The 13,196-nt window shown below is 44.7% G+C and overlaps 1 protein-coding gene across 1 annotated transcript in view; it reads left to right on the forward strand.

The window, feature by feature from the left end:
- The window catches only part of LOC120041400 (wiskott-Aldrich syndrome protein family member 3-like), a 30,736-nt gene that overhangs the window by 11,682 nt on the left and 5,858 nt on the right, over positions 1-13,196 (forward strand). Inside the window, exon 4 of the mRNA XM_038986356.1 lies at positions 3,313-3,453. Within this exon, the coding sequence (XP_038842284.1) occupies positions 3,313-3,453 (141 nt within the window). The remainder of the gene's footprint in view (positions 1-3,312; positions 3,454-13,196) is intronic.

Below are 13,196 nucleotides of genomic sequence, written 5' to 3' on the forward strand. Positions count from 1 at the left end.
TGTGTGAGGCAGGGTCGTACTCTGCGAATGTTGTAGAGCATGAACCTACAGGAACGGGTCACCGCCTTGATGTTAGTTGAGAACGACAGGGTGTTGTCCAGGATCACGCCAAGGTTCTTAGCACTCTGGGAGGAGGACACAATGGAGTTGTCAACCGTGATGGCGAGATCATGGAACGGGCAGTCCTTCCCCGGGAGGAAGAGCAGCTCCGTCTTGCCGAGGTTCAGCTTGAGGTGGTGATCCGTCATCCACACTGATATGTCTGCCAGACATGCAGAGATGCGATTCGCCACCTGGTTATCAGAAGGGGGAAAGGAGAAGATTAATTGTGTGTCGTCTGCATAGCAATGATAGGAGAGACCATGTGAGGATATGACAGAGCCAAGTGACTTGGTGTATAGCGAGAATAGGAGAGGGCCTAGAACAGAGCCCTGGGGGACACCAGTGGTGAGAGCACGTGGTGCGGAGACAGATTCTCGCCACGCCACCTGGTAGGAGCGACCTGTCAGGTAGGACGCAATCCAAGCGTGGGCCGCGCCGGAGATGCCCAACTCGGAGAGGGTGGAGAGGAGGATCTGATGGTTCACAGTATCAAAGGCAGCCGATAGGTCTAGAAGGATGAGAGCAGAGGAGAGAGAGTTAGCTTTAGCAGTGCGGAGCGCCTCCGGGACACAGAGAAGAGCAGTCTCAGTTGAATGACTAGTCTTGAAACCTGACTGATTTGGATCAAGAAGGTCATTCTGAGAGAGATAGCAGGAGAGCTGGCCAAGGACGGCACGTTCAAGAGTTTTAAGAGTTTTTCAAGAGCCTAAAACCCCAGACAGCAGTCAATGCAGATGTAGAAGCATTGTGGCCAGGGGAAAAACTCCCTAGAAAGGCAGGAACCTAGGCAGGAACAAAGGAAGAAACCTAGAGAGGAACCAGCCTCTGGGGGGGTAGCCAGTCTTCTGGCTGTGCCGGGTGGATATTATAAGAGTACACCGCCATTAAGGCCAGATCGTTCTTCAAGATGTTCAAACGTTCATAGATGACCATCATGGTCAAATAATAATCACAGTGGTTATAGAGGGTGCAGCAGGTCAGCTGGCTTTTCATAGGCGAGGATTCAGAGCTCGAGACAGCAGATGGGACTGACCCTAGCCCCCCGACACATAGACTATTGCAGTATAGACACTGGGGACTGAGACGGGGGGGTCAGGGGACACTGTTGCCACATCCAACGATACCCCCGGACAGGGCCAACCAGGCAGGATATAACCCCACCCACTTTGCCAAAGCACAGCCCCCACACCACCAAAGGGATTTCAACAGACCACCAACTTACTACCCTGAGACAAGGCTGAGTATAGCCCATGAAGATCTACACCACTAGAGGGATTTCAACAGACCACCAACTTACTACTCTGAGACAAGGCTGAGTATAGCCCACGAAGATCTACACCACAAGAGGGATATCAACAGACCACCAACTTACTACCCTGAGACAAGGCTGAGTATAGCCCACGAAGATCTACACCACTAGAGGGATTTCAACAGACCACCAACTTACTACCCTGAGACAAGGCTGAGTATAGCCCATGAAGATCTACACCACTAGAGGGATTTCAACAGACCACCAACTTACTACTCTGAGACAAGGCTGAGTATAGCCCACGAAGATCTACACCACAAGAGGGATATCAACAGACCACCAACTTACTACCCTGAGACAAGGCTGAGTATAGCCCACGAAGATCTACACCACAAGAGGGATATCAACAGACCACCAACTTACTACCCTGAGACAAGGCTGAGTATAGCCCACGAAGATCTACACCACTAGAGGGATATCAACAGACCACCAACTTACTACCCTGAGACAAGGCTGAGTATAGCCCACGAAGATCTACACCACAAGAGGGATATCAACAGACCACCAACTTACTACCCTGAGACAAGGCTGAGTATAGCCCACGAAGATCTACACCACTAGAGGGATATCAACAGACCACCAACTTACTACCCTGAGACAAGGCTGAGTATAGCCCACGAAGATCTACACCACTAGAGGGATATCAACAGACCACCAACTTACTACCCTGAGACAAGGCTGAGTATAGCCCACGAAGTTCTCCTTCACCACACGAGCCCGAGGGGGCACAAAACCGGATGGGAAGATCACCTCAGTAACTCAACCCACTCAAGTCGACTATTGCGAAAAAAAAGCCTGGTAAGACGTGATGCACGCCTCCTAGAGATGGCTTGGGAGAGCATTAGCAAGCCAGTGACTCAGCCCACGTAATAGGGTCAGAGGCAGAGAATCCCACTGGAGAGAGGGGAGCCGGCCAGGCAGAGACAGCAAGGGTGGTTCGTCACTCCAGTGCCTTGCCGTTCACCTTCACACCACTGGGCCAGACTACACTCAATCATAGAACCTAATGAAGACACGAGTCTTCAGTAAAGACTTAAAGGTTGAGACCTGAGAGTCTGCGTCGGAAAAGAAAATGGACTACTTCAAAATGGAGATGGCCTCAGTTGCGCTGCCCAGGATCTCACAGACACCATAATGGGTCCTCTAACTCTAACCACCTTTCAACATACTCAGTCCCTATAGGTCAGTTCAACATCCACCTTTCAACATACTCAGTCCCTATAGGTCAGTTCAACATCCACCTTTCAACATACTCAGTCCCTATAGGTCAGTTCAACATCCACCTTTCAACATACTCAGTCCCTATAGGTCAGTTCAACATCCACCTTTCAACATACTCAGTCCCTATAGGTCAGTTCAACATCCACCTTTCAACATACTCAGTCCCTATAGGTCAGTTCAACATCCACCTTTCAACATACTCAGTCCCTATAGGTCAGTTCAACATCCACCTTTCAACATACTCAGTCCCTATAGGTCAGTTCAACATCCACCTTTCAACATACTCAGTCCCTATAGGTCAGTTCAACATCCACCTTTCAACATACTCAGTCCCTATTGGTCAGTTAAACATCCACCTTTCAACATACTCAGTCCCTATAGGTCAGTTCAACATCCACCTTTCAACATACTCAGTCCCTATAGGTCAGTTCAACATCCACCTTTCAACATACTCAGTCCCTATTGGTCAGTTAAACATCCACCTCTCAATAAACTCCTATTTAGCAGTCTAAATATAATCAGTCTAGGACAAAGACACTACATACTTCTTCATGTTGTATCTCTAACTTCATATATCTATTTTCCTCTCCATCCATCCATCCATCCATCTCTCTCTCTCTCTCTCTCTCTCTCTCTCTCTCTCTCTCTCTCTCTCTCTCTCTCTCTATCTCTCTCTCCAGAGATGATAAGAAGGATGCATTGAAGTTCTACACAGACCCCTCCTACTTCTTCATGCTGTGGAGAGAGAAGATGCTTCAGGCTACGGAGGACAAACGGAAGGAGAAGAAACGGCAGAAGGTGGGTATGCGTGCTGAGACAGTGTAACTCTCATACTGGGTCAGTATCTCTTCTCGTCTCTTTCTCCTCTTCCTCTCTCTCCTTTCCTCTGTCTCTATTCTCTCCCTTTATCTGTCATTCCTCTCTGTACTTCTGCCGCCTTTTCTCTCCAACTCTGTCTCTCTTCTTTATTCTTCTGGCAGTAGTGTCTACTTGCTGACAGTGACTGTGTGTAAACATGTCAAGTAAACTCTCGTCACTACTACCACTCCAGACGGCATGCGTGTTCTGAACTGTACTGTATAGAACAGTGTCCTGTGTGTTCTGAACTGTACTGTATAGAACAGTGTCCTGTGTGTTCTGAACTGTACTGTATAGAACAGTGTCCTGTGTGTTCTGAACTGTACTGTATAGAACAGTGTCCTGTGTGTTCTGAACTGTACTGTGTAGAACAGTGTCCTGTGTGTTCTGAACTGTACTGTATAGAACAGTGTCCTGTGTGTTCTGAACTGTACTGTATAGAACAGTGTCCTGTGTGTTCTGAACTGTACTGTATAGAACAGTGTCCTGTGTGTTCTGAACTGTACTGTGTAGAACAGTGTCCTGTGTGTTCTGAACTGTACTGTGTAGAACAGTGTCCCATGTGTTCTGAACTGTACTGTGTAGAACAGTGTCCTGTGTGTTCTGAACTGTATAGAACAGTGTCCTGTGTGTTCTGAACTATACTGTATAGAACAGTGTCCTGTGTGTTCTGAACTGTACTGTGTAGAACAGTGTCCTGTGTGTTCTGAACTGTACTGTGTAGAACAGTGTCCCATGTGTTCTGAACTGTACTGTGTAGAACAGTGTCCTGTGTGTTCTGAACTGTACTGTGTAGAACAGTGTCCTGTGTGTTCTGAACTGTACTGTATAGAACAGTGTCCTGTGTGTTCTGAACTGTACTGTATAGAACAGTGTCCTGTGTGTTCTGAACTGTACTGTATAGAACAGTGTCCTGTGTGTTCTGAACTGTACTGTATAGAACAGTGTCCTGTGTGTTCTGAACTGTACTGTATAGAACAGTGTCCTGTGTGTTCTGAACTGTACTGTATAGAACAGTGTCCTGTGTGTTCTGAACTGTACTGTATAGAACAGTGTCCTGTGTGTTCTGAACTGTACTGTATAGAACAGTGTCCTGTGTGTTCTGAACTGTATAGAACAGTGTCCTGTGTGTTCTGAACTGTACTGTGTAGAACAGTGTCCTGTGTGTTCTGAACTGTACTGTATAGAACAGTGTCCTGTGTGTTCTGAACTGTACTGTATAGAACAGTGTCCTGTGTGTTCTGAACTGTACTGTATAGAACAGTGTCCTGTGTGTTCTGAACTGTACTGTATAGAACAGTGTCCTGTGTGTTCTGAACTGTACTGTATAGAACAGTGTCCTGTGTGTTCTGAACTGTACTGTATAGAACAGTGTCCTGTGTGTTCTGAACTTTACTGTATAGAACAGTGTCCTGTGTGTTCTGAACTGTATAGAACAGTGTCCTGTGTGTTCTGAACTGCACTGTATAGAACAGTGTCCTGTGTGTTCTGAACTGTATAGAACAGTGTCCTGTGTGTTCTGAACTGCACTGTATAGAACAGTGTCCTGTGTGTTCTGAACTGTACTGTATAGAACAGTGTCCTGTGTGTTCTGAACTGTGTAGAACAGTGTCCTGTGTGTTCTGAACTGTACTGTATAGAACAGTGTCCTGTGTGTTCTGAACTGTACTGTATAGAACAGTGTCCTGTGTGTTCTGAACTGTACTGTATAGAACAGTGTCCTGTGTGTTCTGAACTGTACTGTGTAGAACAGTGTCCTGTGTGTTCTGAACTGTACTGTATAGAACAGTGTCCTGTGTGTTCTGAACTGTATAGAACAGTGTCCTGTGAATTCTGAACTGTACTGTGTAGAACAGTGTCCTGTGTGTTCTGAACTGTACTGTATAGAACAGTGTCCTGTGTGTTCTGAACTGTACTGTGTAGAACAGTGTTCTGAACTGTACTGTGTAGAACAGTGTCCTGTGTGTTCTGAACTGTACTGCATAGAACAGTGTCCTGTGTGTTCTGAACTGTACTGTATAGAACAGTGTCCTGTGTGTTCTGAACTGTACTGTATAGAACAGTGTCCTGTGTGTTCTGAACTGTACTGTATAGAACAGTGTCCTGTGTGTTCTGAACTGTACTGTATAGAACAGTGTCCTGTGTGTTCTGAACTGTACTGTATAGAACAGTGTCCTGTGTGTTCTGAACTGTACTGTATAGAACAGTGTCCTGTGTGTTCTGAACTGTACTGTGTAGAACAGTGTCCTGTGTGTTCTGAACTGTACTGTGTAGAACAGTGTCCTGTGTGTTCTGAACTTTACTGTATAGAACAGTGTCCTGTGTGTTCTGAACTGTACTGTATAGAACAGTGTCCTGTGTGTTCTGAACTGTACTGTATAGAACAGTGTCCTGTGTGTTCTGAACTGTACTGTATAGAACAGTGTCCTGTGTGTTCTGAACTGTACTGTATAGAACAGTGTCCTGTGTGTTCTGAACTGTACTGTATAGAACAGTGTCCTGTGTGTTCTGAACTGTACTGTATAGAACAGTGTCCTGTGTGTTCTGAACTGTACTGTATAGAACAGTGTCCTGTGTGTTCTGAACTGTACTGTATAGAACAGTGTCCTGTGTGTTCTGAACTGTACTGTATAGAACAGTGTCCTGTGTGTTCTGAACTGTACTGTATAGAACAGTGTCCTGTGTGTTCTGAACTGTACTGTATAGAACAGTGTCCTGTGTGTTCTGAACTGTACTGTATAGAACAGTGTCCTGTGTGTTCTGAACTGTACTGTATAGAACAGTGTCCTGTGTGTTCTGAACTGTACTGTATAGAACAGTGTCCTGTGTGTTCTGAACTGTACTGTATAGAACAGTGTCCTGTGTGTTCTGAACTGTACTGTATAGAACAGTGTCCTGTGTGTTCTGAACTGTACTGTATAGAACAGTGTCCTGTGTGTTCTGAACTGTATAGAACAGTGTCCTGTGTGTTCTGAACTGTACTGTATAGAACAGTGTCCTGTGTGTTCTGAACTGTACTGTATAGAACAGTGTCCTGTGTGTTCTGAACTGTACTGTATAGAACAGTGTCCTGTGTGTTCTGAACTGTACTGTATAGAACAGTGTCCTGTGTGTTCTGAACTGTACTGTATAGAACAGTGTCCTGTGTGTTCTGAACTGTACTGTATAGAACAGTGTCCTGTGTGTTCTGAACTGTACTGTATAGAACAGTGTCCTGTGTGTTCTGAACTGTACTGTATAGAACAGTGTCCTGTGTGTTCTGAACTGTACTGTATAGAACAGTGTCCTGTGTGTTCTGAACTGTACTGTATAGAACAGTGTCCTGTGTGTTCTGAACTGTACTGTATAGAACAGTGTCCTGTGTGTTCTGAACTGTACTGTATAGAACAGTGTCCTGTGTGTTCTGAACTGTATAGAACAGTGTCCTGTGTGTTCTGAACTTTATAGAACAGTGTCCTGTGTGTTCTGAACTGTACTGTATAGAACAGTGTCCTGTGTGTTCTGAACTGTACTGTGTAGAACAGTGTCCTGTGTGTTCTGAACTGTACTGTATAGAACAGTGTCCTGTGTGTTCTGAACTGTACTGTATAGAACAGTGTCCTGTGTGTTCTGAACTGTACTGTATAGAACAGTGTCCTGTGTGTTCTGAACTGTACTGTGTAGAACAGTGTCCTGTGTGTTCTGAACTGTACTGTATAGAACAGTGTCCTGTGTGTTCTGAACTGTACTGTATAGAACAGTGTCCTGTGTGTTCTGAACTGTATAGAACAGTGTCCTGCGTGTTCTGAACTGTACTGTGTAGAACAGTGTCCTGTGTGTTCTGAACTGTACTGTATAGAACAGTGTCCTGTGTGTTCTGAACTGTATAGAACAGTGTCCTGTGTGTTCTGAACTGTACTGTATAGAACAGTGTCCTGTGTGTTCTGAACTGTACTGTGTAGAACAGTGTCCTGTGTGTTCTGAACTGTATAGAACAGTGTCCTGTGTGTTCTGAACTGTACTGTGTAGAACAGTGTCCTGTGTGTTCTGAACTGTACTGTGTAGAACAGTGTCCTGTGTGTTCTGAACTGTACTGTATAGAACAGTGTCCTGTGTGTTCTGAACTGTACTGTATAGAACAGTGTCCTGTGTGTTCTGAACTGTACTGTATAGAACAGTGTCCTGTGTGTTCTGAACTGTACTGTATAGAACAGTGTCCTGTGTGTTCTGAACTGTACTGTATAGATCAGTGTCCTGTGTGTTCTGAACTGTACTGTATAGAACAGTGTCCTGTGTGTTCTGAACTGTACTGTATAGAAAAGTGTCCTGTATGTTCTGAACTGTACTGTATAGAACAGTGTCCTGTGTGTTCTGAACTGTACTGTATAGAACAGTGTCCTGTGTGTTCTGAACTGTATAGAACAGTGTCCTGTGTGTTCTGAACTGTACTGTATAGAACAGTGTCCTGTGTGTTCTGAACTGTACTGTATAGAACAGTGTCCTGTGTGTTCTGAACTGTACTGTATAGAACAGTGTCCTGTGTGGTCTGAACTGTACTGTATAGAACAGTGTCCTGTGTGTTCTGAACTGTACTGTATAGAACAGTGCCCTGTGTGTTCTGAACTGTACTGTGTAGAACAGTGTCCTGTGTGTTCTGAACTGTACTGTATAGAACAGTGTCCTGTGTGTTCTGAACTGTACTGTGTAGAACAGTGTCCTGTGTGTTCTGAACTGTACTGTATAGAACAGTGCCCTGTGTGTTCTGAACTGTACTGTATAGAACAGTGTCCTGTGTGTTCTGAACTGTACTGTGTAGAACAGTGTCCTGTGTGTTCTGAACTGTATAGAACAGTGTCCTGTGTGTTCTGAACTGTACTGTATAGAACAGTGTCCTGTGTGTTCTGAACTGTACTGTATAGAACAGTGTCCTGTGTGTTCTGAACTGTATAGAACAGTGTCCTGTGTGTTCTGAACTGTACTGTGTAGAACAGTGTCCTGTGTGTTCTGTACTGTATAGAACAGTGTCCTGTGAATTCTGAACTGTACTGTGTAGAACAGTGTCCTGTGTGTTCTGAACTGTACTGTATAGAACAGTGTCCTGTGTGTTCTGAACTGTACTGTATAGAACAGTGTCCTGTGTGTTCTGAACTGTACTGTGTAGAACAGTGTCCTGTGTGTTCTGAACTGTACTGTATAGAACAGTGTCCTGTGTGTTCTGAACTGTACTGTATAGAACAGTGTCCTGGGCTGCTTCCAAAGAACTTCACTGCTAAAGTTGTTTTCTTTTGCGTCTCCACCTGCTTCTGCTTCTTGTATCTTTCTTTCTCTCACACCTTCCCTTTGCTTTGCAACACTGTGTTGTGTTCAAGTCAACCTCACCCCCTTGCCTAGTAGAACCACTACCTCTCCTCCTGTCTAACCAGTCCAAACACTACCTCTCCTCCTGTCTAACCAGTCCAAACACTACCTCTCCTCCTGTCTAACCAGTCCAAACACTACCTCTCCTCCTGTCTAACCATTCCAAACACTACCTCTCTCCTGTCTAACCAGTCCAACACTCCTTCCTCCTGTCTAACCAGCCCAAACCCTACCTCTCCTCCTGTCTAACATCAACACTACCTCTCCTCCTTTCTAACAGTCCAAACACTACCTCTCCTCCTGTCTAACCAGTCCAAACACTACCTCTCCTCCTGTCTAACCAGTCCAAACACTACCTCTCCTCCTGTCTAACCAGTCCAAACACTACCTCTCCTCCTGTCTAACCAGTCCAAACACTACCTCTCCTCCTGTCTAACCAGTCCAAACACTACCTCTCCTCCTGTCTAACCTTTCCAACATCTACCTCTTACTCCTTCTACCATCCAAACAGTACCTCGCCCCTGTCTAAACCAGTCCGAAACACTACCTCTCCTCCTGTCCTAACCAGTCCAACCACTACCTCTCAGAGAGGTAGTGGTTGGACTGGTTATACAGGAGGAGAGGTAGTGTTTGGACCGTGGTTAGACAGGAGGATAGGTAGTGTTTGTACTGGTTAGACGGAGGAGAGGTAGTGTTTGGACGTTAGACCAGGAGGAGAGGTAGTGTTTGGGACAGGTAGCCAGGAGAGAGGTAGTGTGTGGACTGGTTAGCCAGGAGGAGAGGGAGTGTTTGGACCTGGTTAGACAGGAGGAAGAGGAGTGTTTGGACTGGTTAGACCGGAGGAAAGGTAGTGTTTGGACTGGTTAGACAGGAGGAGAGGTAGTGTTTGGGCTGGTTAGACAGGAGGAGAGGTAGTGTTTGGGCTGGTTAGACAGGAGGAGAGGTAGTGTTTGGGCTGGTTAGACAGGAGGAGAGGTAGTGTTTGGACTGGTTAGACAGGAGGAGAGGTAGTGTTTGGACTGGTTAGACAGGAGGAGAGTAGTGTTTTGACTGTTAGACAGGATGAGGAGGTAGTGTTTGGACTGTTAGTACAGGAGGATAGGTAGTGTTTGGATTGTTAGACAGAGGAGAGGTAGTGGTTTCTACTATGCAAGGGGTGAAGGTGACTGACCACAACACAGTGTTGCAAAGCAAAGGGAAGGTGTGAGAGAAAGAAAGATACAAGAAGCAGAAGCAGGTGGAGACGCAAAAGAAAACAACTTTAGCAGTGAAGTTCTTTGGAAGCAGCCCAGGACACTGTTCTATACAGTTACAGTCAAACACACAGACACTGGTTCTATACAGACAGTTCAGAACACACAGGACACTGTTTTCGACAGTACAGTTCAGAACACACAGGACACTGTTCTATACAGTACAGTTCAGTCACACCAGGACACTGTTCTATACAGTACAGTTTAGAACACACAGGACACTTGTTCTCATACAGTACAGTTCAGAACACACAGGACACTGTTCTACCACAGTACAGTCAGAACACACAGGACACTGTTCTATACAGTAACAGTTTCAGAACACACAGGACACTGTTCTATAAACAGTTCAGAACACACAGGACCACTGTTCTATACAGTTCAGACAAAGGAATGTTTATACAGTACAGTTAGACACCTAGGACACTGTTCTAACAGTACAGTTAACAATTCAGGACACGCTAACAGAGTAAACACAAGGACATGTTATACTACACAGAACCGGATTCCAACGAATTCAAACACACGGACACTGTTTTCATACTACAACAGCATTCAAAGACAGTCAGTCACACCGTCTATACAGTTTTGCAGACACGACACTGTTCTAACAGTAGCAGACCAGACACTTTCTACGAACAGACACACGGACACTGTTCTATACAGTACAGTTCAGTAACACACAGAACACTGTCTAATTACAGTTCAGACACACAGGACACTGTTCATACAGTACAGTTCAGAACACACAGGACACTGAACAGTCTTCAGCACAAGGACCTGTTTATACAGTACAGTTCAGAAACCCGGACACTTATACGTTACTTCGACAACAGTGTTCTATACAGTACAGTCAGAACACACAGGACACTGTCTACAGTACACAGAACCCATACACTGTTCATGTAATCAGAACACACAGGACACTGTTCTACCACAGAAAAGCTCACACGTATCAGAACCAGCTGTCTAACAAGGCAAAAAACACGGACACTGTTCTATACGTTCAGAACACACAGGACACTGTTCTATACAGTAAGTCAGAAAAAGTGTTCTATACATCAGACACAGGACCACTGTTCTATACAGTACAGTTTCAGAACACACCGACACGTTCGGGGAGGTTCCAGTACAGTTCAGGAAACACACAGGACACTGTTCTATACAGTATCAGAACACACAGGACCACTGTCTATACAGTACATTCAGAACCACAGGACACTGTTCTATACCAGTACAGTTCAGAACACCAGGACACTGTTCTACAGTAAGTTCAGAACACACAGGACACTGTTCTACACATACAGTTCAGAAACACACAGGACACTGTTCTATACAGTACAGTTCACGAAACACAGGACACTGTTTCTATACAGTACAGTTCAAGAACACAGACACTGTCTATACAGTACAGTTCATGAACACACAGCTGTCGACAGACGTTTCAGACTGTTCTATACAGTACAGTTCAGAAACACACAGACACTGTTCTATACAGTACAGTGCGAGAACCACACGAGACACTGTTCTATACATTACAGTTCGAACCCACAGGACATGTTCTATACAGTCCAGTTCAGAACACACAGAACACTGTTTCTATACAGTACAGTTTCAGAACACGTCAGGACACTGTTCAAGTTTCAGAACACACAGGACACTGTTTATACAGTACAGTTCAAAACACCACGGGACAACTGTTCTATACAGTACGTTCAGACACACAGACACTGTTCTATACAGTTTTTTTTTTTTCAAACACAAAAAGAAAGACCACTTCTATACAGACCAGTTCAAACAGACACACGTTCTAACAGAAGTTCAGTGAACACACAGGACACTGTTCTATACAGTACAGTTCAGAACACACAGACACTGTTTACAAACAGTTCAGAAAAACACACAGGACAACTGTTCTATAAGTACAGTTCAGACACACAGGACCTGTTCACATCAGTTCAGAACACACAGGACAAGGCTTATCATTACAGTTAGAACAACGAACTGTTCAAGCTGCATTAGACACAGGACATGTTCTAACAGACACCGCCGTTCAACAGTTTCAATCAGAACACCAGGACACTGTTCTATACAGTCAAGCAGACACACAGGACACTGGTTCTATAAAAGTTTCAGAACACACAGTAACACTGTGTCTATAAGTCATTCAGAACACACGGCCACTGTTTCTATACAGTACAGTTCAGATACAACCGGACACTGTTTATACAGTACAGTTCAGAACACACAGGACACTGTTTACGTATCAGTTACGAACACACGGACACTGTTCTATACAGTAGTCAGAACACAAGGCACTGTCGATACAGTCATCAGCAAAACTTGTTCTATACAGTACAGTTCAGAACACACAGGACACTGTTCTACTACAGTTTCAGAACACACAGGACACTGTTCTATAGGTCAGTAGAACACAGGATGTCTATACGCAGTTAGAACACACAGGACACTGTTCTATAAAACAGGTAGACAGAATGTCAAAGTACAGTAGAACAACAAGACAGTCTAGTAGTTAAGAACACCAGACTTTATACAGTACAGTTTCCCAGGAACTTATCAACTTAGAAGACACTCTCAGTATTCACCAGCTGTAATACAGTACATTCAGAACCGACACTTTCTAACATCAGGAACACATGGGCACTGTTCTTACACAGTACGTTCAACACACAGGGACACTGTTACTATACAGTACAGTTCAGAACACACAGGACACTGTTCTATACGTATGCAGAACACCAGGCAGTCAGTCAACACAGGACATGTTCTACACAACGTCACACAGGCTTCTAAAGTACATTCAGACCGACACTGTTCCCTAGTACAGTTCAGAACACACAGGACACTGGTTCTATACAAGTACGTTCAGAACACACAGACACTGTTCTAACAGGTACAGTTCAGACACACAGCATGGCTACAGTTCGTTAGAACAACAGTCTTTACACAGTAACAGTTCAGAAACACATGGCAACTGTGTAATACAGTACAGTTCAGACACACAGGACATGTTCTATACAGTACAGTTCAGAACACCAGGACACTGTTCTATACAGTTGCAGTTCAGAACACACAGGAACTGTTTCATACAGTTC

The sequence above is a fragment of the Salvelinus namaycush genome, unplaced genomic scaffold, assembly GCF_016432855.1.
Source record: "Salvelinus namaycush isolate Seneca unplaced genomic scaffold, SaNama_1.0 Scaffold459, whole genome shotgun sequence".
Classification (NCBI taxonomy): domain Eukaryota; kingdom Metazoa; phylum Chordata; class Actinopteri; order Salmoniformes; family Salmonidae; genus Salvelinus; species Salvelinus namaycush.